The sequence below is a fragment of the Cicer arietinum genome, chromosome 3, assembly GCF_000331145.2.
Source record: "Cicer arietinum cultivar CDC Frontier isolate Library 1 chromosome 3, Cicar.CDCFrontier_v2.0, whole genome shotgun sequence".
NCBI classification, from domain to species: Eukaryota; Viridiplantae; Streptophyta; class Magnoliopsida; order Fabales; family Fabaceae; genus Cicer; species Cicer arietinum.
The window spans coordinates 67,839,786-67,864,664 of record NC_021162.2 but is presented as its reverse complement, the minus strand read 5'-3'; the positions used below and the strand labels follow the sequence as shown (position 1 = coordinate 67,864,664).

At 29.6% G+C, this 24,879-nt stretch overlaps 3 protein-coding genes across 6 annotated transcripts; all 3 read right to left on the bottom strand.

Moving 5' to 3' along the window:
- Positions 1-672: 672 nt before the first annotated feature.
- On the bottom strand, positions 673-3,706 carry LOC101506069 (zinc finger CCCH domain-containing protein 14-like). Its single transcript, XM_004493523.4, has 3 exons — positions 3,362-3,706; positions 2,627-2,687; positions 673-1,608 (listed from the first exon to the last, which is right to left on the bottom strand). Exons 1-3 carry the CDS (start codon positions 3,429-3,431, stop codon positions 861-863), a joined length of 879 nt encoding a protein of 292 aa, XP_004493580.1. The 5' UTR covers positions 3,432-3,706; the 3' UTR covers positions 673-860.
- Positions 3,707-7,601: 3,895 nt separating this feature from the next.
- On the bottom strand, positions 7,602-14,574 carry LOC101504888 (non-structural maintenance of chromosomes element 4 homolog A-like). 4 transcript variants are annotated; one of them, XM_004493520.4, is made up of 8 exons: positions 14,447-14,574; positions 14,134-14,294; positions 13,770-13,850; positions 9,331-9,586; positions 9,139-9,229; positions 8,566-8,782; positions 8,367-8,458; positions 7,602-7,883 (listed from the first exon to the last, which is right to left on the bottom strand). In XM_004493520.4, the coding sequence occupies exons 2-8, from the start codon at positions 14,264-14,266 to the stop codon at positions 7,797-7,799; spliced, it is 957 nt and encodes a 318-aa protein (XP_004493577.1). In that variant the 5' UTR covers positions 14,267-14,294; positions 14,447-14,574; the 3' UTR covers positions 7,602-7,796. The 4 variants fall into 4 exon arrangements, with proteins under 4 accessions (XP_004493577.1, XP_004493576.1, XP_027188040.1 ...); XM_004493519.4 differs by having other exon boundaries at positions 14,413-14,556; XM_027332239.2 differs by lacking the exon at positions 14,447-14,574 and having other exon boundaries at positions 14,137-14,400.
- Positions 14,575-15,608: 1,034 nt separating this feature from the next.
- Positions 15,609-18,672, bottom strand: LOC140919500 (uncharacterized). Its single transcript, XM_073365588.1, has 8 exons — positions 18,517-18,672; positions 18,121-18,233; positions 17,471-17,638; positions 17,040-17,213; positions 16,589-16,762; positions 16,408-16,476; positions 15,940-16,111; positions 15,609-15,849 (listed from the first exon to the last, which is right to left on the bottom strand). Exons 1-8 carry the CDS (start codon positions 18,539-18,541, stop codon positions 15,776-15,778), a joined length of 969 nt encoding a protein of 322 aa, XP_073221689.1. The 5' UTR covers positions 18,542-18,672; the 3' UTR covers positions 15,609-15,775.
- Positions 18,673-24,879: the final 6,207 nt, after the last annotated feature.

Here is a 24,879-nt window from a genome sequence, read left to right as displayed (position 1 = left end):
AAATTGCCATTAACCACTGGTTTTAACGCAATAGTAAGTTGATCCAGGGATTATGTTATCTTTTATTTGTTTGTTTCAACATATAGTAGTTGCAGGTAGGACACAGAAAAAAGATAACGTTAACTGGAGATTGCGCTTTTATAAACCTCTCTTAACTTTTCAATTTATTGTAAAAAATTTGGAAATGTTCATTCTAGAAACCTATTTATTGAAGAGATTCTCTAGCGGTTTTCAAGTTGCCAATCAAACAGATGAAGAAAAGCGATTTAATTGGCACGGCCCATCACGTTGGATTAGAGAATTGGTGGATCAATATTTTTCATTGCGGAAAGAACAAACAAACTACGTTAAAAATCTTAAGTTTTGGTAGAAATTTTGTAAGAATATTTTCCTCTTGTGGTTTCAAATGATAATAGGCCGTCCTCTTGTTGTTTCAAATGATAATAGGCCTTCCTCTTGTTGTTTCAAATGATAATAGGCCTTCCTCTTGTTGTTTCAAATGATAATAGGCCTTGGACAAAATCCGCGAATCTAGCTTAACCTTAAACATTCTATGAATCACTTTTATGGAAAGGATGACATAAGAGAAACTAAAAGGAAATTTATCCGCAACGCCGAGATGAGAAGGACAAGACTCTATGATCAGTGTTCCGGCAATATGAGGAGAGCATATAATCATAATAATAAAAGGGAAAACTGAAATTGGAAAGCTAATGTTGCTATCTAAAGGAAACAAAATCAACAAAACTCTTAACATCAGAGAAGTCCTGTCAGTACCCCTAAGTAGCAATGCACAACAATAATAATCAAAATAGTCCTGGATTGATAGGATAATGCACCACATCACCAAGGCAAAGTTTTCATTTTCGCAATTCAGCCGCTCCATGTGCAAAATGACATCTATCTCCAAAAGTGCAAGATCCTTTTGTAAAATTCTCACACAGTTTTGTTTTGAAGTTGCTTCCATGATGATGGCCAGGGGCACCAGGAGCACCTTGGTTTGATTTAGGTGGTGCAGACATTTGCAGGGTCACCAGTAAATCCTTCACCATGTTACTTGCATCCTTAATTTGTTCAAAATTTCCCTCAAGTTCAATGTTCCTAAGATTTGGGTCAGACTCATGATCTCGAATTGAAAGTTTGGCTCCAGTTTGGCGACAGATCTGTTTTGAGTTCACACCACCCTTACCGATGATTGCTCCAGCCAGGGAAGCTTCTACACTGATCTTGGCAGTGGCATTGGCACCAAAGCTGGCAGCGGGACCAGGAGGAGGCTCCATTCGACCACCAAAACGACCTACATTGGGGGGTCCCATGGGACGGTGATCATCAAATGATGGAGCAACAGGCTTCCCAAGTTCCCATTCACCGTGAGCAAAATGGCATTTGTCGCCAAATTTGCAGCCTTCTGCAGTATTAAACTTGTTGCATATACGGCTTTTAACAGCAGATGGTGCAGACCCATTGGGAGCATGTGGTGGGGGGGCAACATTTCTAGGAGCAGGAGGCGCTGCAGGTGCTAGATTCATCATCTGGGCAACAGCATTATAACCGCCCGGAACATAGTGCAAGAAGTGGCAGCTCTCGCCAAATGGGCATCCAGAAGTGCTGCAAAACAAATATGGCTTGATCAGATTAACATTAAATCATTACTAAAGATGACACACAAATGCCATGGACACTCTTAACCCCCAGTTCCTAAGGACAAGGAACAAGGGAACATATTAATTACTTTTCAACTCCTCCAGTACATGAGCATCAATATAAAACGAGATCCATGGATTATTTGGCAAGCAAAGGCAAAAGAATTAAAAGATAAATTTATTTATTCGGAGGGTATTACTCAATCACCTCATCACAAGCAACTAATGAAAAACATTTGTGTTTCGAAGTTAATAAACAATGGGAGAAGCAGAAAAACAAAATGGGATAAGATAAACAATGTTGCCAAGTGGTGACAAACAGATCAGCTTCAAACAATTGCCAACCATTAGAGAAATAATAAGAGGGTTGGTTTTGCATCATTTGTTTCGCGGTGAAAGTTTCATATAATTAGAATCTGTGATTGAATAGAATTGTTTCTTGTTCAATGTTATGGATAACCAAAAATATGTGTCTCTATATCCTCAAACAAACATGTACAGTACAAAACTACTAATTTATATGTACAGTTTGGACATCATACCTGACCCAACCAATCAAAATGTTTAATTCATGCTAGTTAGTTGATAGCTTACCAATCAAATGTTGGTTCATAAACTATTAAAACCCTTATGAGCTGAAAGCTTGTTGTTAAAATGATTAAAATGAATAGAAATTAATTAGGCTAAACATGAGTGGAAAAAATGGTCGATTTATCATTGATGATAGTGGTCTCCGACCCAATTATTGTCCTGCAAAGTCTAATCTTTTACAAACTCTGTTTATAAACCACTAATCTTTTACTTGTTTAGACCAAAGAACAGTGTTGTACCTGTATAAGAGCTTCATATATCAAGTTAATTAGCAGAATTGTAGTTTTAAAGCAATTCTAAAATTAATTATTAAAATAATTATAATAATATGCTATTATAAATATAAAATATGACAGTTCAATGTATTTATTTAGACAGGAATAGACTTGAACCTGAAAAACTTGGTACATGGCTTCGATTTGCTTCCTACACCAGTTGATAAGGAGTCCATTTCTGTTGCAAAACATTATTACTTGTTCTCAGTTAACATCCTCCCTTTATTAATCTATTACACTATACTCAAAAGCTATTAACAGTTTTTAAAATAAAATATATATGAATATACTTACTTTTGAGTGATACAATATTAGATATTTTTGTGTTTACATGTTCTTAGTTCATCATCAGACGTCATAATTTTTATGAAGGTTTTTTTACATGTTCCGAGTTTATTATCATACATAACAACTTTTGGAAGAGTGTTTACATTCTGAGTTTATAAAAGGTTGCAATAACATCAATTAATATTTAATATGTTTTCCAACGCCCCGCCCCCAACTACTGAAAATTTGACGAATCTGAATCAATTTAACGACAGTTTTAGGTATATGCACGAGCGTGGGAGAGAGAATTATTTCCTGAATTAGCACTATACCATAAATTTTTACAATTTTAAAAGTTTTTTAGTGAAATTTGGCAACAAACAATTGAAGAACAATTTTCAATTACACATACTGTATTTCACACACATGTAAACACACAAGCAACAACAAAAGAAAAATAAGCGCAAACAGAAGTATCACAATTTACTTAAACCACATAAAAAGCAGATAAATTTACAGTAGAAACCAAATCGAAGCAACAGAAAGAAACACATTAGAAAGATTGATAAAGTTAAAGAAACACACCTTGTCTTGATTTCTTAAATCCTCCATTGTTGAATCCGTGTTCAGACCTTCCTCTCTTGCGCATATCCATAGATCGAGATTCGGAATAAAGAATGAACTCAACGAACAGAAGATTCTAGAAGATACCTTAGAGGAAAAGGTCTCAATTCGAGAGTGAGTTAGAGAGATCTTGAAAGGAATGGATGGAAGTTGGGAAGGAAGTAGAAAAACCCTAACCCTAACCCTAGCAATGACCCCCGAAAGAAGAGAGGGGTTTTGGAGAAAGAAGAAAAAAAGAAAAGATAGATGATGGCGGTGGGTGTAATAAAAAGAGCGAGAATGAAAAGTTATAATTTATTTTTTTGCAGTATTAACAGCGCTGTCTTAACAATTTATAAAAGTGATTCTAAATTAGGGTTTCAAATTTTGAGTTGGATTTCCGCTCTCATGCTCTGCCGCTTCACTCTCTCACGTGATCCTTTCTCTTATCACGTGTCTTCAGATATGTTTGTGGCATTATTATTTTCTTCTAAATTTATTTTTGAATTAAATCTTTTTTACTCAATGAACTAATTTTTTTCCAGAATAATTGCATAGTGTTTATAATTTTTATTAAATTTTTTACTAGCCGTAACTTTTGTATTTATCGCTTAAAACTTGGAAAAGGAATATAAGCAACATTAATTAGTTAATTTCGTAGTCTATGTGGAGAAAAAACGATAAAAAAGGAAATATAAAGCGAGAGATTAAGAAAACCCAAAAAACAACATAGATTATTAAGAGAACCATCTATATATGCACCTTCTCGGCATGTACACAATTTTTTTCCCCGTTCCATGTTCTTTCTAGCGTTCAATTAGTGTTCCAAGCTTTTTAATCTCCAGTTTTTCTTTTGCATTTGTCTCTTTTAATTATGAATTGCTTATTATTTGGAATGCTAAAACACCATTTTCATACTCGTTCAAGAGTATCGAAATAGTTTAAATATTTTCAAATATTTGTATATAATATTTGAAATTATACATCACTACTATAATTGATTCATTTACATTTTTCATAGACTTTTTTGTTTACAGTTTTAAATTGATTTGTGAGTTGTATGATATCCCATAAATTTATAGAAAGATCTAAATAAATTAGATCTTAGATATGGTTGTCTAGTTGAATTCAATCTATTTTTATTTAAAGATTATTTATTTGTTGTTCGTGTTTATTCACTCACCTTCAAATATATTATCAAAAATTATAATATAGATAAAAACTAAAAACATATAAAGACCGAATAACCAATTACTTTTTTGTTTTCTTTGTATGATATGGATGAAATATTATGCAAGTAATTGCTTTTTTTTTTTTTTATCTATTTTAACAAAAAAAATTGGGTTTGTCAATATTGTTAGAGAATAAAGTTTAATTTTTTTATAGTTAATTTTTTAAAAAAATATTGAGGTGTTATTAACAACATAAGTTAAAATTCTTCTCTTCTTATTTTTGTAAATAAGAAAATTTTCCTATCCATTCACATAATATAAGTAATAACAATAGTTAAAATTATGAAAATTGTTAGACTGAATAGTATATCGTAGGTTGAATTATATATCCGAATTTTAATATTAGATTTCAAATTTTAATTTTATATTTATGTCATTATTCTTAACCTAACTTATATTTTATATTTACGATGAAATTTTTAGTTAGAGAAATATAATAAAATAATACTTAAACTCAACTTACAATATCATATCATGCTAACTAATGAAACACTAAATTAAATAAAGAGAAAAAAAATTGATCTTTAATGTTAAGTGGACGTTAAAAAACGTTAATTGACAAAGAGAAACAATTTTTTGTCTCTGTAAATATAACAATTTTTAGTTTTAGTATCTGAAAAATATTTTTTTGAATTTTATCCCTGCAATATTCAAAAAAATAATTTTTTGTGCTTAACGACTCAGATGAAATGCAATAATTTGTATAGTTATTTTTATAAGATACTTCCAAAAATTTATAATTAATTACTTTTTCTGTTAATTTATCTTTATATTTTTAACTAAAATCTCCTTTTACGCTTTAAATTTTTTTCATTATAACTTAAAATAAATAAAATATATATTAGGTGATAGATTTATTTTAATCAATTTTTTATATTAATATAATTGCAGTTAATATTATATTAATTTTATTTTAATTATAATAATAATATTATATTATATTATATGTTTATTGTTGTATATATGTTTTTTTATTAACTATATTGTTAAAGTTATTAGAATTAATATATTTGTTGAATATATTTGAAAATCCGTTATCTATAAAACTTAAATCAACTGACAAATAACAATATTATTAAATTGAATACCATGTTTCAAGTTAAAATCCTGAACCTCGATGTTATTTGCGAATGTTTTTACTATTTAATGTATAAATAAATAAATAGTTAGTGATTTTTTTGAAACAGAAAATAAAAATTAAATTAATAATAATAAATAAATAAAACAAAAGATTAATAAATTTTAAATTATTGAAGTGAAAATATTTTATACATTACTTGATATAAGTTTATTATTAATAAAGATTAATTTGTATGTTGTTTTATATTTTTAAATTAGTTGATTAAGTGACTTTATTAAACACTTGTTCTACACATATAATTCGATTAGGGAGTTAATAAATACTGAATATTATTAAGGACAAAATATCAAAGATTTACTATCTATTACTAATATTTATAGATTTATACTTTTTACAAACTAACCACAAAGGTAAATAAAATAAAATAAAAACTTTATCAAGCACTTTGAATTAACCTTTCTGCAACAAGTTATTAGATAACTTAAGGTAACTAAAAATAATTAATTATAAATTTTTGAAAGTATCTTATAAAAATAACTATATAAATTATTGTATTTTATCAGAGACGTTAAAGGACAAAAAATAAATTTTTGAATATTGCAAGGATGAAATTCAAAAAAAATAAAAATTCAAAGACTATAACTGTTATATTTATATGAACAAAAAATTATTTCCTTTTGTCAATTAACGTTTTTATAACGTACACTTAACGTTAATAACTAAAAGTATTATTTTTATATTACAAGGATGTAAACAAAAAAATAATTACGAGGATCAAAATAAATAAAAAATATTTAGATAGATAAAAAATATATTTAAATTTAAAATAAATTATAATATTTTATCTTACAATACATCTATTGTTCTAACCACTAAACCATTCTAAAAGAATTACATATTGTTATCCTACTTAATAAATTTTTCACAAACGACATTCAAGAACAACCCGTAAATGTCTGAGGCAGTGTTAATAGTAATATTTTTAAGGGGAATATCGACTGCTTGAGAATGTTGGCGACACTGTCGACGAAAATGTCAGACACATTATAGTAATACTTCAAGAAGAGGGAGTATAAAAGGAATTGTTGATAAAATGCAACAAAGGTGACTAATGCTGACAAAGTAAATAGGCCGCCACCAATATTGTTCGTCGGTTCTCCGTGCATTAAAGCTAGAAAATTCACTGTCGCAACATAATATGATAATAACAATCACTAACGTGGTATCTCACTAAGTGAAAAATTATTGCAATAATCTTGTATAAATATAGAATTTAAGACCATTGTATAGAGATTGGATAATTAGACTCTGAAGTCTACTCCTAAAAGTAAAAACGAATTTAAGTTTGTCACATACTAAGAATGTGTTTATTGTCTTTAATTTCCTTTAAGATTTCATTAAAACTATATTGTTTGATTTTCATGCAACATTTATAATTATTGTTCATTTTACATTTCTTGTAATTTACTTTCTACAATTGAATATTTGTATTTATGATTATCAGCATTGTATTTAAATTATGTCTGATTTTACACTTAAATGTCTTTTTTTTAATGTCAAATTTATTTCAATGCAAATTTACATTTCAATGATTTTTGGGTCTTGAAATCACATGGTATATCTCAAACAAAACTTAAAGATAACTTAATACGCAAGTAAGGTTCTTCTGGTTACTAATTAACTTATGATCTGGTTAAGTAAACATAAAATTGTAGTAGAATTTTAGACTTTTACGAGGAGAAAAAATCACAATAATTAAGGTAACTATTGTAGTCTTATGTTTCCGCATTCTGCTTTGTACAAATTTAGATTAGGTGTAATATGACTGCACACAATCACATAATCTTAGTTGTTTAATAAAGATTGGACCGTTGAAATTTAAAAATGATAGGCTTATGAGAAAATGATAGAAATCAGTAACTTGCCATTATCTATTCTTTGACGGCCTTAATAACAAGCATATTTGTATGCACTTAAAACTATTAAATCTTGAAAAGACTTAGTATACTCTAGACACGTGCAAAATGTCTGTACTCTGTACATCATAACTTTGTACGTTATAATAACACTATATAAATTTCAGTCTTCAACTATTCCAATCAGTTCATGCAGGTACTTCACTCTGAATCTGTGATTGGATATTCCTATGTGGCATCAACTCCTCCCCAACCCCAACAGAGCGAGCCATCAACTGAAAATTCATAAGAAAAAATGAGTAGAAGAATAAATGACATTAAATGACAAACAGTTAGCTGGAAGTTTCAAAATTTCATTCAGCAAAAGTTTACAGAGTACAGAATAAACACATAACAAATATTAGTTGACATAGGAGCTTCCTTTCAGTTGAATGTTTTGCTTCTAGTTGAAACTCAGGTAAAACAAAATTAAAGAAAGAAAAATGTATACTGAAGTTCAGTATAATTTTAAAATATCAGCTGTTTTTATAGCTCTTTCATAACAATGGTTAACTGTTTTTATATCTCAAAAACATTAGCAGTCCCAAAAGGTCGCTTGATTGAACATGTTTATTATAACAAGTAACAACTCCACTTTTTTATATTCAATACAAGAACAATGAAGTAAAGAAGTTGTAACTTGTAATTACACATTAAAAAAATACACCAGATTCACTCAAAAGTAAAAAGTTATTTTAAATAGGATTATTTGCAGATACCTTCCAATCATTATAGTCAAATCGGAATACAAAGTGGCTCAAAACAACGTCCTTAGAAATAACTGATTTTGCAGTAGGAGCATTCCTTGGCGCTGGCAAAGTATAAGTGTACGAAGAAAAGGTGAAATTAAAATCAAGGATAAAAGTATAATAAATTTAGATATAGAGGATTAGAATAAGCATTTTCAAAGTGGCTCACAAACTAGTTGCCGTCCAGCCTTGTCCACTTTTATTTCAGCCCTACCATCTTTGACTAAAAAAGATAAAGCAAATAAATTCTCCGCCGTTTGTGCAAAAGAGTTTTTATTCAAAACCAAATTTTCAAGCCTGAAAATTCTATTCTTCCTTAAGATGTTAAACATAGTTAACATATTTTTATCAGTATCATTTCTCTCTTCCCTTGAACCTTCAACAAGCTGCAAAAGGATACAATAATGCAAAACAAAAAAAAGATAAGTAATTTAGTAGATCATGATTATAACAGTCACAGTATTTATTTACATTTTAAACTGTAGTAAAGAGATTCTCAGCTGAACAAATTCAATACTCGACTTAGGCCCAGATATTCATGACTATAGTTTATATAGCAATAAGTAAATGGGTGATAAACTGACAGAAACTTGGTAGATATTAGTAGCAAATTGAAAATAACCGAAGATGCATCATTGAAAGTCTATAAAAATCTAACCATCCTTTGAATATTATAAATTATTTATATTTTCTGTCTTGCATTTCTTTCCTAGCACGATCTGCAGATTCAAAGAAGTTTTACCTCTTCTGGCCGTGCCAATTCAGCGGGCTTCACATGCTTTTTTCGATTAATAACCCTCCTCTGCTTTATTTTAGCATCCATTGGGCCAATCCTGAAGAAGCCAAATTGAAGAAAAAAAATATCCAAAGAGATACTACATTGGGGAAAACAAATTGCAAAACAAAACTAGAATTCTTGATGCATGGACATTACATTGTAGAAAACCCATATCCCCCTCCAAAAGTACTTGAAACTGCAACTCCAATGTCCTTCCAAGATATTGAGTTTCTGCTGCAATCTTCTGTGCTAGTAATTGTTCCACCACATGCTCCGAATTTTTGAAGAATGTGAGTGACAAAGGCTGAAGGAGTGAGTCCACCACTAAAGTGAACTTTCGCAGATATAACCAAGGATTTGGTCATGTCCAACAGAGCCTGTGCATCAGCTACTTGTTCTCTCGGTTTTGTTACTGAAATTGGACAGAACATTAAAAAATGTATATGTATATCCTTAAAAATGTTGGAATAACATACCATAGAGACAAGAAATCCTATATAGGATTTGACCAAGTGATGTATTCTATGATCTATCAATAGTTTTAATTGTCGGTTTCAAAATGAACCTTTTCTAAAGTGGTCCTAACTCCTAACATAGATCCCTTGGTCAAATCCATTAGTTAACTATGGTAGTTGACTCAGTTTTGTTTGTGACCTCTTCACATATCTTTGTATTTCGTTTCCTTGTCAAGCACTACCAAATTCGCACCATCACTTTGGCCTCCACATAGGAGTATAATTTTCAGTCTCATTCACAAGCATGAAGGTCCAAATGGAGGAGTTGAGAAGCACAAATGGTTGTGTTAGCTTTGCCATAGAATCCACCATTGTAATGTTTTTCTTCTTCTCAATTTGGCCACTTAGCTATATCTAGATCTCTCATGTCTAGGTTGTAGTGTTGAATGAGGGGGAATCCAAAGCAGAAAAAATTATAGCCTTCAAAATAATCATGCAACACTTAAATGAAGTACAAAATCATGATATGACATTCTTATCATATCACCCTGCCTAGATATGATTCACCGCCCTAAACGTGTTTCAGTTCCGATGATAATTTAATGGTGATGCTGTTAGACCTTTTATAAAGAATGTTTATAAGAGGAGGGGGCGAGTTTAAGGGTTGTTTAGAGGCTGTTTATAAAGTTATTGTGTTATTTAATTCAGTTATTATGTTATTTAATTATATGTGACACAGTCAGTAGCAGTTATTATGTTTTTAGTTAGATATTTGTGGTAGTTAGGAGCAGTTATTATGTTCTTAGCTTAGATAGTTTGGTGGTGTGAATAAATAGAAAAGGTGAATATTGTAACAGTTTGTCTAAAATTTTAGAAGTGAATATTGTGAGGAGAGGCCAAGGCTCCCAATCTTTAGATAGGAGTGACAAATCGTGTGTGCGTTGAATAAATAGGGTGATATTCTATCAATTGGTATCAAAGCAAGTAAGATCCGCGTAAAAAAAATAAAAAATGGCGTTGACACAAGGAGATATGGAAGAGAGGTCGGAATCATTGGTTTGAGCGGTTACTCAAGATGATGGAACAGGAGAGGGCTGAACGCGCAGAATCGAGGCAGCAAATGAATTGAGATGATGGAATTGTGGCGCAACGAGAGACGCAACACCTCTGAAGGTTCACAACATAATGAGAACCATTTGGACAATGAAGACAATTATGAATAGGAGGGTGTTTTTCATCCTCGCAAAGAAAGATGACGCAAATTGGAGATCCCTGTTTTCTAAGGAAATGACGCATATGGCTGGCGAAACAGAGTAGAACGATTCTTCGAATTGAAGGGGTTGAATGAAGGACAAAAATTACAGGCTGTAATGGTAGCAATGGAACGCATTGGCTTGGTTCCAATGGTGGGAGTTTTCTACCCAATTTCCAACTAGGAGCAATTTCCGTACAACCGTTTCAATACAGTTTTCACCATCCATGATTCAAAGTCTTTTGAAATGTTGTTGAGTCTGAAGCAAATTGGTATGGTAGAAGAATATAGAGAGCAATTTGAATTATATGCGTGCCCTCTCAAATGTACGGAACCATCGTATTTAAATAAGATACTTTTGAATGGATTAAATTAAAAGATCTGATAAAGGCAAAATTGAAACTCCATCCAGTGGACTCTTTACCAGAATTGATGGATTATGCACAGAGGGTGGATGAAAAGAATTGTTTGATGAACAAAGGAATGGAAAATGCTAGTACGAGAAATAAGTCTAATATCAAGCCTTATAGCAACACACGTACAATCACTTGGGAGTCTAATAACAAGCCTTCTTCACAGGGCCAAGCTACGGCCAACAGTTCCTTAGGGGAGAATAAGCCAAATTCGTCCAACGAAAGATGATTTAAAAAGGCTTACTGATGCTGAAATTCAAGATAGAAGGGCCAAATTACAATGTTTCCGGTGAGATCATAAGTTTGGTCCAGGCCGTGTATGTCCTAATAAACAATTACAAGTTTTAATATTGGAAGAAGAGGAGGATGAAGAGGTTAAGGAACCTGAAAGTGAAGAGGTAAATGCTGAAATAGAAATGAAGACTCTAGAATTGTCTATATGTTTTAGGGCTTACTACGAAGAAATCTATTAAGTTGTGGGGAACTTTAGGGGATAAACAAGTGGTACTATTGATTGTTTATGGGGTATCTCACAACTTCATATTCTATATACTAGTAAAAAAAAGGCCAATTTGAAGTGGAAGAAACACCACCTTACTATGTGGAGGTTGGAGATGGAAGGAGAATCCCACGTGAAAATGTGTCCTAAGTTGAAACTGTTCACGCAAGGTCCCTATTGAAAATAAATACCATGTGCTGAAAGGTGAACTATAATTATTAAGAGGAGCAACTTCACTTAAACCTATCCTCAAGGATGTGAGAGATGATGGCCAAGGTTTTGTGTTGGAATACCAAAGTCTAGAAAAGGAAAATTTGCAAGACAACTCACAACCACAAAGGCTACCTCCATCAAGAAGGCATGAACATGCAATTGTTCTCAAAGAAAGAGGAACGCAAAATTCAGTTATTCTGATATTTAATTATATGGGTAACAGTTAGAAGCAATTATTATGTTTTTAGATAGATATTTGTGGCAGTTAGGAACAGTTATTATGCTTTTAGACTAATTGTGGTGTGAATAAATAGGAAAATTGAATGTTGTAACAGTTATTCTAGAATTTTAGAAGTGAATATTGTGAGCCTCTCGAATCCTTGGAATAAGAGTGACAAATTGTGTGTGCTTATATAAAACGTGTGATATTCTATAATTATTCTCTTCAATCAGGCATACTCAGTGGATAAATTCAGTGTTTGTTTATTAATTTGCTTCTCACTAGATATTGATTTCTATCATATGTTTAGATTGTTTTTGAAAAATTATTTATAAATTATCATGTTCAACCAATTAGAATTGGTCACATGTATTCTACTATGTCAAATAAAAAAAATTAGAAATAAAATACAAGTAATTGATTTTAATGGATTGTAAGTAACTTATTCATAATTTTCTAAAAGCTTACTTCTAATGATGTTTAAATTTATCAAGTTACAAAATATTTCTGATGAAATGAGTTGTATTTTCAACTTTTAGCTTAAAATTAGTTTTTCAACTTTTAGCTTAAAATTAGTTTTTCAACTTTCACTTGGTTTATATTATTTGTTAAAGTAAAACCTAGTTTGCATTTATAATTTATTATTCCATATAATTAAACTTTTTTGGTAAATTTTTATACCTATGAGAAAGAAGTAGGTGCTGGTATCCTAAGACAAAATCTATTCAAAATTTAAATTATTTTAAAGAAATTAAATAAAATATGTAGTTTAAAAAAATTAGTTAGATAATTATACTCAATTGAACTCTAGAGTATGAGAATGTTTATTAAATTTCAATTATTTTGTGTATTTTTTTTTTGAATTTTTTATTTATTTATATCCTCTTTTTTTTTTAATTTTTTTTACATAATATCTCACTTTAAAATTAATATACGAAAAGATTCTGCTTTTTAATCTTTAGAAAGTTCGTGATGCGACCACCTAAAACATATTTTTTACTCCATATAATAGAATATGACCTTTTATTTTATTTTATTTTAACAAATAAAAATAGATTATTCTATTTTCTTGTTTTATTGCACTTTTGCATCACCAATTCACACATCCAATATGTTTTTAAATGAAAATATAAAAGCAACAATTTGTCAAACTAACGTACATACCATAAAAATGCTATTTTCCAAACACATGTTAAGATTGTGTAGTTCACCGATTAGAAAGGTCCTCTAGGTGACATTAATTCGTGGACAATTTTCATTATTCCTATATGCTTGGAATACAAAGCCAAAAAATAATTGTCAACTTTTTTTTTTTTTTTTTGATACAAGCACCTAAGTATTATTGTAATTAAGAGCTGTCAAAATAAACAATTAAATAAAACAAAAGTTTGATTATTATACACTTAAAAGGTTTTACACAAATCACAATAATTTATAAAAATTATTTTATAATTAATTATCATAAAAATCAAATTTTATAATCATCTAACACTTGTATATTAATTACATCCATAAAACAATTAAAATTAGACAAATTAAATACCTAGCTTGTGTAAGCTCTCCATTTCACCGAAGATCGTACCGAACATTTCACAGTTAAGCTCTGCATTATGCTCCATTTCATCTGCAAAAAATCATAATGTGAACAAGCAAATCAGTTTTGAGCTATTTCATTTGTTACGCCGAAAATCGATACAAAAAATAGAGTTTAATTAACGGACATAAACGACAGCAATAACACAGAATTGACGTCGTTTTCTGCGATTTCTAAATTAAGAGGATCGTTTTCGCATAACCATAAACAATCAATGAAGAAGATAGAAAACACGAACAGTCACGATATCAAACCTGTAGAGCACAGCAAAAGAATCAGAAAACTGAATCGCCGTTAAATAAAATTGAATTACCACCGTTAATCACGTTCTTGACGGCGAGGTACCGAGAGCGGAGAACTCGACGGCCGTTAATAGTTTGATAATCAGTATCATTGCCGTTGCTGCTGTCATTGTCGATACTAAAATCCAATTGGCGTTTCACCATGATGCTATGATAGAGTCGTTTCACTCACCTGAACGAGTTTTGAATCAATTTCGAGAGCGTTACAAGGGTTAAAATCGGAAAGTGGATGATACAAAGAAAATGCGTGAAAAATGGAAGAGTGCATAACGAAGTGAGAGGAGCAGTACAAATATGAAGCGGCAAGGAGTCGAAGAGTCTTACGAGCCACGTTTTCCTTTGTGACTTGTGAACGAGGCGTACATTTCAAGTGTTAAAATGCTCCTTCATATAGCGTGGGATTTAAGGCTTTGTTCCTATATTTTAGGACTAAAAGAATAATAAAAAGTGATTTCCTCTCCTATTTTTAAATTAGAGACAATCAAAAGTGAAGTTAGGTGATAGAATTGGATGAAATATATTCCATCGCGTTCCACTTTATTTCATAGCATACCATCAATCCAAATAATAGAACATTAATTTATCTCATTCTATTTCATATCATACCATCAATCCAAACATATGTTAAGATGTTCTTTTAGTATGTCCACTTTTTTTTTTTTTTCTAAGATTGAAGTATAGGTACCACCAATGTAATACAAATCGTTGATTGAATAATTATTTCATTATGACAATTATCATTATATGGTAAGATGATCAAATCAGTAGGTAAATGCATTTTGTTGGCTCTGTTGATTTGTTGCCGTTGTTTTGGAAATTTGCCCAAGAGGAAACTAAATTTCTTTACAGGAGCAATTTGCTACTGATATGGTTTTTAACACAGATAATGATGTGTTGCATGGATACAGTTAGTTTGAATGTAGTAACATTACGCGTCAGTGTGTACGGTTGATTTCATATTAAGATTTCATAATAATATGTATGATATGAGATAGATCAAGATGAGAAATACACAATTTTATAAAGCCTATTTCAATCGGTCTTCATGAAATTGTTATAGAGACATTCATTCCAACACAAAGAATAATTATATATAGCGACAAAATTTATTTATTTTACGGGACAAACAGAAAGTTTAAAGTTTACATGAACTAAACTTATTTAACTCCATAAATTTCATTATTTTTAATTAATTGATTGAATTTTTACATTAAATAAATTTTCAACTTTTATATGTACTAATTATTTACAAATGAACACAAATATCCGTGCAACACAGGAGGATCCTAGTTAAGTAAAAAATAATAATTTTCCCCACCTCTATTATCTGTTTTATTTTACTTTATTTTATGTTTGGATTGTTTTCCATTACACAGTTCATTAATATCTTCCCCTGGTAACACTCAATCAAAGTATAAGCTTCAACAATCCACAAATTGCTTGTGGAGTGACAATTTTATTCAAAATAAAGTTAAAACACAATGGATTAATGGTTGATCTAATGGAGATTACCAACGTATTTCGGACTGATACATGAGTTTTTATACGCTAAACTCTTGTTAGCTAGTATGTACAAAAAAAATTCTTGAAGGAAAACCAACTAAAGTGACTCAACTTATCAGAAGAACATATATAGCAACAAACATAACTAGTCTAATTGTCTAAGTAAATATACTTCGATTCTGTGGGGTGTTCTTCCTCAGTTAATTTTCTTTTCATAGAAGACACTGAAATGTAAAGTGCAGATTAGTTAATTTTTGTTCAAACCAAAAAAGAAATATAAAAAATTAGATAAAAAATAAATGGTTGTGATATACCAACAAAGTTTTCTACTTGATCTTCAGGTAAATCTGGAAGGCATAAACTATCATCAGGTAAATCCGTAAAAGGAATATTATCACCATCAATGATGTATGGCTTAGTTTGTTCTTTTTTATTGGATATACATGAATCATTAATTATGTCCCATTGTATATCCTCAGGCAAAACCTGTAATTACAGTATAAATATAAAAAAGGATTATGTATTGTTTTTTTGACATAAACACAATAAAACATGACTAGAATTTAGAAATAACTAGAATTTAGAAATAGTAATATTGTTATCATCATAAGATAGATGCAAATGGTCAAAACTACATTTTTAAGGTTCACTAGTCATATTAGCACACTTGTTATAAGTTATCATAAGGGTATCCCTTGATCAAGGAAATGGGATCATATGTTATTACGAGCAAGTCTTAGCACAAATTGTTATACACATTGTGCAACAAAACATTGAAATACCTCTTTAAGATCAATCCACTCATAAAGCTTGGATGGCTTATGAGGATCATAGACCACTTTATGCTTGCCCTGCAACGAATAAAAATCCAGATTTTGAAAAAATTGTAAAAAAGTTACAAATGATTTTTTAAATAAGGTTGCATTGTAGATATCAAAAACATATTCCATCTAAACATATTACCTTGGCAGGGTCATAATCAGTAATTTCAGCATAAAAAAAATGTTTTTTAACTCCTAGCCATTTAATATAAACTTTCTTCCCAATCAATGGATGTACAGATTTTGCTTTAGCAGGTTCAACAGCAGGATCCTCTTGCTCAGACCTCAATGGAGATAAACTTGGCAATGGTTCATCCTGGAGCCAAAATTGGCAGCACCAAAAATAAACCTCATCAATCAATGATCAATGCATGTTGTTTTTTTTCTTTGCATTCTAATATAAATAATTGAATATTACTATTGCTATTATAAGGATTTTAGCCTATTGAGTCCGCATTTGATTGTGATTCTCTGGAATATCAAAAATTGTGACCCTCTGCAACTTCAACCACAACACTATTTAAAGAAAGAACAACACTGCTTCTGTATTGAGTAGTATACATGATCACATTATATATAATACAAGGTTGTACCGGTTGATCAGATGTCAATATTTGTATCTCTGGGGAAGCTGAAACTGGTGAATCTTCTTGAACATTCTGAGGTTGATGATGGCTAGAATCGCTGCCATTGGAGCTGCTTTTATTGGTATCAACAGTTTCAACAGCAGGATTCTCCTGCACAGACTTCACTGGCAATGCTTGATCCTGGAGCCAACATTGGCAGCACAAAGAAAGACCAAAAATAAACCTCATCAATGATCAATGCATGTATTTTTTCTTTTGCATTTTCTCTAATATAAATAATTGAATATTGCTAGTGCTATCATAAGGATTTTAGCCTATTGATGATAAAGCAACGATTTTAAAAAAATGTCAAGCCATCACAATTGAGTCAACGTTTGACTGTGATTCTCTGCAATATCAAGAATTGTGACACCACTGTGAGTTATACAAGGTTGTACCGGTATATCAGATGTCATTTGCATCTCTGGTGAAGCTGGAACTGGTGAATCTAGTTGAACAATGTGAGGTTGATGACAACTAGAGTCGCCATCGGAGCCGTTTTTATCAGTATCAACAGGTTCAACTGCAGGATCCTCCTGCACAGACTTCACTGGCAATGGTTCATCCTGAAGCCAAATAAACTTCAATTTTAAGCCTCACTCTGCAGAGCAAAATTTTGTGGTCTCAACAAATAAACAAAAGAAGCTACTGTTTTTTGCTTGCAAGTTGCAATTGATTTCAATAATGAATGGATTTTTCAAAAAGTACACACATTAATACATAATAGCTATATCATAAATATATTTAAAACATTTTTTACAATCACAGGCACACTAATATCATATTCATTTTATAAACAATTTGGTTAACTTTTTAGGATCTAGAAGAAGTGCAGTTTCATAAGCAGCAGGTAGTGACAATATCAAGAAATGTCAGTTATCACAATTGAGTCCGCATTTGATCGCGATTCTCTGCAATATCAAGAATTGTGACAGCGTAGCGACTTGGAGAGCAAGTCAGCAACACTATCTAAAGACTTGACCAATTGCTTCTGTGTTGAATTGTCACAACAATGCATGATCACATTATATATAATACAAGGTTGTACCGGTTTATCAGTTGTGGTTTGTTTTTCCGGTGAAGCTGGAACTGGTGAATCTTGTTGAACATTGTGAGGTTGATGACAACTAGAATCGCCATTGGTGTTGTTTTTATTAGTATCTGAAATTAATTTAGAGAAAAAAAAAGTTATATTATAAGGAAACAAAAAGATCTTCTTGAATATTCTGTTTTGTTAATTTAGAGAAGTTCAAATGAAATGCCGTTCATCTTGATATTTGATTCCTTCTAATAGAGAGAGGTTTGGAAATGTCAAAGAAAGAAAGAAATGAGTGTTTTTTGAAATGAAGAATGGATGGAAGGGAGAAAATTAAAAAGAATACTTAAATCAGAAGCAGTAAAAGAAATGAAGAGGAATTTGTTTAGTTCTTGTTATTTGAATTACCAGGGTTCGAAACTTGATGGTCCATGGATGGAATGAAAATGAAAATGAAAGATGGCGCAGTCTTTGGATATTGGTGACGAATGAGAATGTGGGTTTTAGGAGAGGAGGGAAAAACTGAAATAACTATACAACAATAGTGACTGTACCACAATACAACTGTTTTTATGTAATCAATCCACGTGTTTTCCTATTTAAATAAATAAAATTAAGTTGGGGTTTATTTTATAAGAAAACTGGTAAAATAATCCAACATTTGCAACGGGTTTTAGGATTGTGGTTCATAGGAGATAGATATTATAAATGACTAATTTATATTTGGATAATTCTACCAATTAGTAGTACTAGAATGTACTTTTAATACAAAAAAAAAAAAAAAATTCAAAATTTTGACATCAATCCAAAGAAATAGATGTGTATTTTTAGAGTCGATATAACATATGTAAATGATTAAAGTAATTTTTTTAAATTTAAATATGACATCATTAAATTAATTTAATTAATGTTATATAATATTTATTTTTTAATTGATTTAATATCGTGGATACAATATTAAATTTTAAAAGAAATTTAAAAATATTAAAATCTTATACCTTTTTATTAAATAACTTTTTTTTTATGTTTATTGACAAAGTAAATTTTTTATTTTTTATGAAGATCTAAAGCGATTGTTTTATACCAAACTAATAGCAATCCAACGTGTATTAAACCAATCAAATACTACAATGAATTCATGTGACCAAAATAGAAACAACACAAAAAAAATGTAAGAAAATATTCTTTAAGAAGACAATTTAGTTACAGTATCCAAATTGATTAAATCAATGTTGGTAAATGACAATTTTATCTTAACTCTATATTTGAACTCATTTACACATGCGTTGAGCGAAAATAGTTATCCTAAATTCTTTTCATTTTTAAATTTTATTGTTTAAATAAATAAATTATTCTTTTAAAATTATAATTTTTTTTATAAATTTCAAAAGATTTGAGGCAAAAATAAAAATTAAATTTGAGTCAAAAACTTAAATTTTGAAAAAGTTGAAGGACTATTATGCAAATTTTTAAGAATCATTTTATAAAATTTGAAAATTTTTAAAGTCTAATTTACGAAAGAATAAAAAAGTGACAGTAATATGCAATTTCTGAAAAATATAGAATCAAAATTAAAAATTTAGAAAAATTATATAAACTATTTCATGATTCATATTTTATAAAATAAAGAAATAATTTAAAATTCTTTAAATTTAATTTTACTAAAGTACTTTAAAAAATATTTTTATTTTAAAAATTCTCTAAATTTACTATTTAAACAAAATAATTTACATTAAAGCGTTTGAATTCTTTTAAAATATCACATTAAGAAAAAAAAAATTGGTTGATAGAAACTAATTTTAGGAGCCATTGAAAGCGCGCAGAATCAATTAAGCTTCAAGATTATGCGAAACAAATGTCGGTGTCAATGAATGGACTAGTCAAATACCAATCATTTTACCAATAAATTGTTCATTTATTGGCTCCAACTCATAGAGGTAAAAAAAATTCTTAATTAAAAAGTCTCTCAAAAAGTAAGTCCACGATCCAAAAAAAATCACTTTATTTTTTTCAAAAAAAATAATATTTTTTATTTTTTCACCGATAAAAAAGTTTCAATTTTTTTCAATAAAAAATTATTTACGGTTTTTTTTTGAAATTTTTAATTTGAGAAAAAAAATTATTTAAAAAAATAAATAAATTTCAAAAGTTTTTCAAAATTTTTTTTTTTAAATTAATAAGATATTGAACTCTGTAAGTCTCCTGAACCCTCTGGCTTAAACCGGTTCGAAACTTTAAAAAAATTGTTTTAACAGGAGACTCAATATCAAATACTTAATAAAGAAAATTAAAGAGGACCTTAAATAATGGAGTAAGGATGCTATAATAAAAATCTTCCATTGTGCTCATATTCTTGGTTTACACTCATCCCTCCATCTTCTAATTAATCTCGGGAAAACAAGAAGAATCTTGAGTACATAGAAAACAGAGAAAAAACAAAACATGTCCGAGTGTAAATCTTTAGGATCCACATTATATTTTCAAAAATATGTCTGACAAGCCAGCTAAGATAGTTAGAAACTAGAGTTTTAATGTAACTTAAGAACAAGTTTTAACATGTTAATCTGAACACATGGAAGCATTAGGCAATATTATTAATAGTGAAAATGACAAAAGTAGAAATGATTAGGCATGTTAAACATTAATGAGATCACTCCCCTAAGGAATTCATCAAGCTACATAGAACTGAGATCAACATGTTAAAAGATTTTGTTCTTAAATTCCGGTTTCCCTGTGATTCAATCTTATAAAATCGACTAATAAAGTAAAAAAATGCTAACATTTATAAATATATTTTCAGGTCATATAACTAAACAATTAAAACATTACCAGAATAGATCGATAAGAGCTAAGCCAATAAATCTCAAATATACTATAATACTATTCAAGCCTAACTTTACCCAACAAAATCAATTTATAAAATATGGAATGTCTATCCAATTCAATTCAATGCTCTTAACACTTGCAAGTTTTTTAGTTCAGATTCACGTGCCCGATCACATGAATCATATAAAATTAGTTGATTATGTGTCACATGATCAGCATCTTCCAGGTTTCATCCTAGTAGTAAATTATACTACAGTGTGAAAAAGTACTATGCATTTTACTTTCCCTCAAAATTCTTGTTAATGCTGAAAATAGATTAGTCATATCATTAACTGAAAACAAACACCAATGAGTAAATAATTAAGCAGCTACCCTTTTTTTCTCCTTCTAAAATATGATACATTTTTATACAGCAATAAAAGTAATGGTTAACCACGTGCATAAGGCATGCTCCAACTTTTTTTCATTTTCATATAAAACTGATCCAAGTAGTATCCAACTCTTCAAAATCATAAATACTCTTCTTTCATCTTAGCATGTTTTCTTCTTAACCACAATAAACCTTTTTCAATTTATTATGAAGATCACTAGCTGCAGAGTTTTTGCTGTTGTCTTGGCCTTGATTCTGATTCACTTTCTTCTCTTCTCTAGTTGTTGTCTCCATTATGAACAAAGCTTTTCAAGAAAGACAAGTTTGCCAGTGTCAAGGAAGATGCTAACTTTATCTTCTTCTAGTTCTTTTGAAACAAGGTTTGGTAAAATAAGTGGAAGCAAGAAACAGAACAGGAATGTTGTGGAACCTAGTTTAAGGATAGCACCACCAAGCATACCAAATCCTACTCAGAACAAGTGAGATTGGAGTTCTCTTAGAGATCTCAGACAGGAAGAATTCTTTGTGGTTTTCCCTTCTTGTTTGTTTTCTTAGCCTTTTGCTTATATAGTATACACTATCTAGATTCTTATATTTCCTTGGTTATTATTACCTCTTGTATGCTTCGTATGATTTTAAATTGTGTCTGCAATTACGATACAAATCTTTGATATTGTGTTGTAATTTGCGGTCGCGATGCGATTAGAGAGGTTTTAAATATTTCTTAGTTATGGCCGCATCTGCAATTGAGACTGCAATTTAGAACTATTTTAATTGTAATGTTGAAGGTTTAGAGAGACAAGGTTGAAAGAAATGTACATAAGAACTAGAATTCTAAATAAAAGTAGGATTCAAGAATTTTGCTTTACAAAAGGCCGATATAATTGTTATTGGATCCTTTATATCTGCTTCGCCATATCAAGTGGCTTGTTATTGTAGTTCAATTTAGTGTTTTTGATGATTGATTGTTGCTTCTTTATTCCATTCAAAAAAGAAAACCAAATTGGGTTTTAGTATTTTTACTAAAAAAAAAAAATATTGTTTGTATTTTCATTAGTTATGGGCTATGAGTTCGTGCGGGGTAGAAGTCACATGAAGCAATTTCTTTTTGAGGACATAAATTATTGGAAGTTTTGGCTTACATGGTTGGCTAATGAAGATGCATGGTACTGAATGATGCCATGGTCAAAACGAGTGATAAGAACAGATGGAAAAGGAAGTAGTGCACGTTTGGTTGTTGGGTAGTGAGTTGTTGGAACATCTAGCTAGCTAGCCATACTATCACCCCCACACACCTTTTAGGTATAAAGAGTTGCCTTTACAGCCAACAAAGGATTGGAAATTCTTTTAGGTGATGTGAAACGTTGTTTGGATACGTAGAAAATGAGGTTGGCTTGGCCCAACATTTGATCAAATTGAAAAACAAATGTCTCAATATGAGTAATCTGCACATAACTTTGTTTGATTCGGAAATAGTTTAGAAGAGACTGTTAAATTTTTATATTAGGTCTAGTGGATAATTTGGTGGGTGACATGTTGCTACTAGGAATCTAGTGTTCTTGTTGAATTCTTTTGATAACGATATACATTATCGATTTTATGACAATTAAACTTGCGTATTTTCGATTTCATATAATTCAGCATTTATATGGGTATACTTGACAATAAGAAGTTAACATCACTGCTTGTAGTTTTCTCATTGATAGAAATAGTATCTTCGCTTTATAATAAGTTGTTTGTTGGAAGATTGTTGATGCATTTTAATAGTTCATTCATTGACTCAATAATATTTTGTTATCTGACCTCGACTACCTCTCTCAAACACTTAAATCCAATTTTCTTACCGTATTGTCTATTTTATAGTTTCTCAATTTATCATGTCAATTTCACTGCATTAACATTTGTATATAAACTCATTAATTAAGTAATTTGTATTCACACAAGAAAAAATATGTCAAATTTGGTAGAAAAAATAATTGAAAATTATAATAATTAAAAAATAAGAATGAAATTATTATTCATAGAAATAATTTTTTTTCTTCAATTCGTTATCTTTAAATTTTCTCGCAAAATTTTGTGAAATATGTTGGAGCATGACATATTTAATGTATTTTGTTTGATTTTATTAAAATAATTTAGGTTTTTTTTCTATTTTTTATTAATTTAACATTTTTTCTTTGTTAAAAAAATAATAAAATAATAATAAAGGAATACACAATCTCAAGGATGCATCCTCTTGAAAGAGGCAAAATAAATTTCTTTCAGGTCGCATTCCCGCTTTGTGATATTCTTAAGGTAAAAAAAAATGACAATTATTTATATTAGTTTCAAAGTGAGGTATATTGAGAATTTGTTTTGAAACGAAGATATAGATGAACAAAATCCAAAAAAATACGTTAAAGTAAATACGGATGAGAAGATGTGTCAACATATATTTAACAATGTTTCCTATTATGATTAGAGACTCAACATAACCTGCATTTTTTGAGTATTCTTTATGTGATGTTCATTTATGTTCTAATGCACTTACTCATATGACATCCTTTTTTAATATAATTTAGTTTTTTAAAATTATTTTTATTATATTTTATTTATTAAATTATTTTTTTTTTCATTTGTTACAAAATAAATCAATACATGGTCGCATCCGAGAATGCAACCCTCTAAAGGAGTAAAAAAAAAAGTTAATTCACCTAAATGCAACCTTTTAAAGGTAAAAAAAGTATAATATTTTCTTATTTAAAATGAGATATAGTTTAGAAAATTCTTATTTTTTTTAATATAATATATTTTATTTATTAAATTAATATATTTTTTTTTTATTTTAGAAAAATGAATACATAGTCTCATTTCTAATATGTGACATCCTGAAGGAGTAAAAAAAAAGTTATTTCACCTAAAAACTTCTTAAAGATAAAAAAAAAATTAAAAAAAAAAAGATATTTTTATATATTAATTTTAAATTAGAATATATTAAAAATAATTTTTTAAATGGAGATATTGTTGAAAAAATTACACACTTCCACCCATATATATTTGGATTTCATATTAAGTTAGGCATAGATTCAAATTCAAAATAGTGTTGGAGTATATATTAGTTTCATTGTTGGCAATGGCCACCTATGAACATTGTCTTACTTCATATGTCCATGTTAACTGTGATCTGACCAAAATAGTAGTTATAAGAGCATCTTCAAATGAGATAATTTATTTAAATTATGTGAGTTATTTTTTGTGGGTTAACGCATAATATTTAAGAACTTATAAGCAACTTTGATCAATTTTATCCTACTGTTTTTTACAACAAAAAATACATACTTAACTGCGCTGATTTGTATATATTTTTATTTGTACTTAATTTTGATTCAAATTTAAAAATTAATTCAATTATTTTAATATTTAAAGATATAGTAGAATAAAAAAACAAAACTTAAAAAATATATAATAAATGATAAAACATTAAAAAAATATATCCAGAATTAAAAAAAAAAATATAATTCATTCACTTACTCTTATACTCAATCACTTTTTTTTCTTCACAAAATCCAATTCTTTTCGTTCAATAATTCATAAAT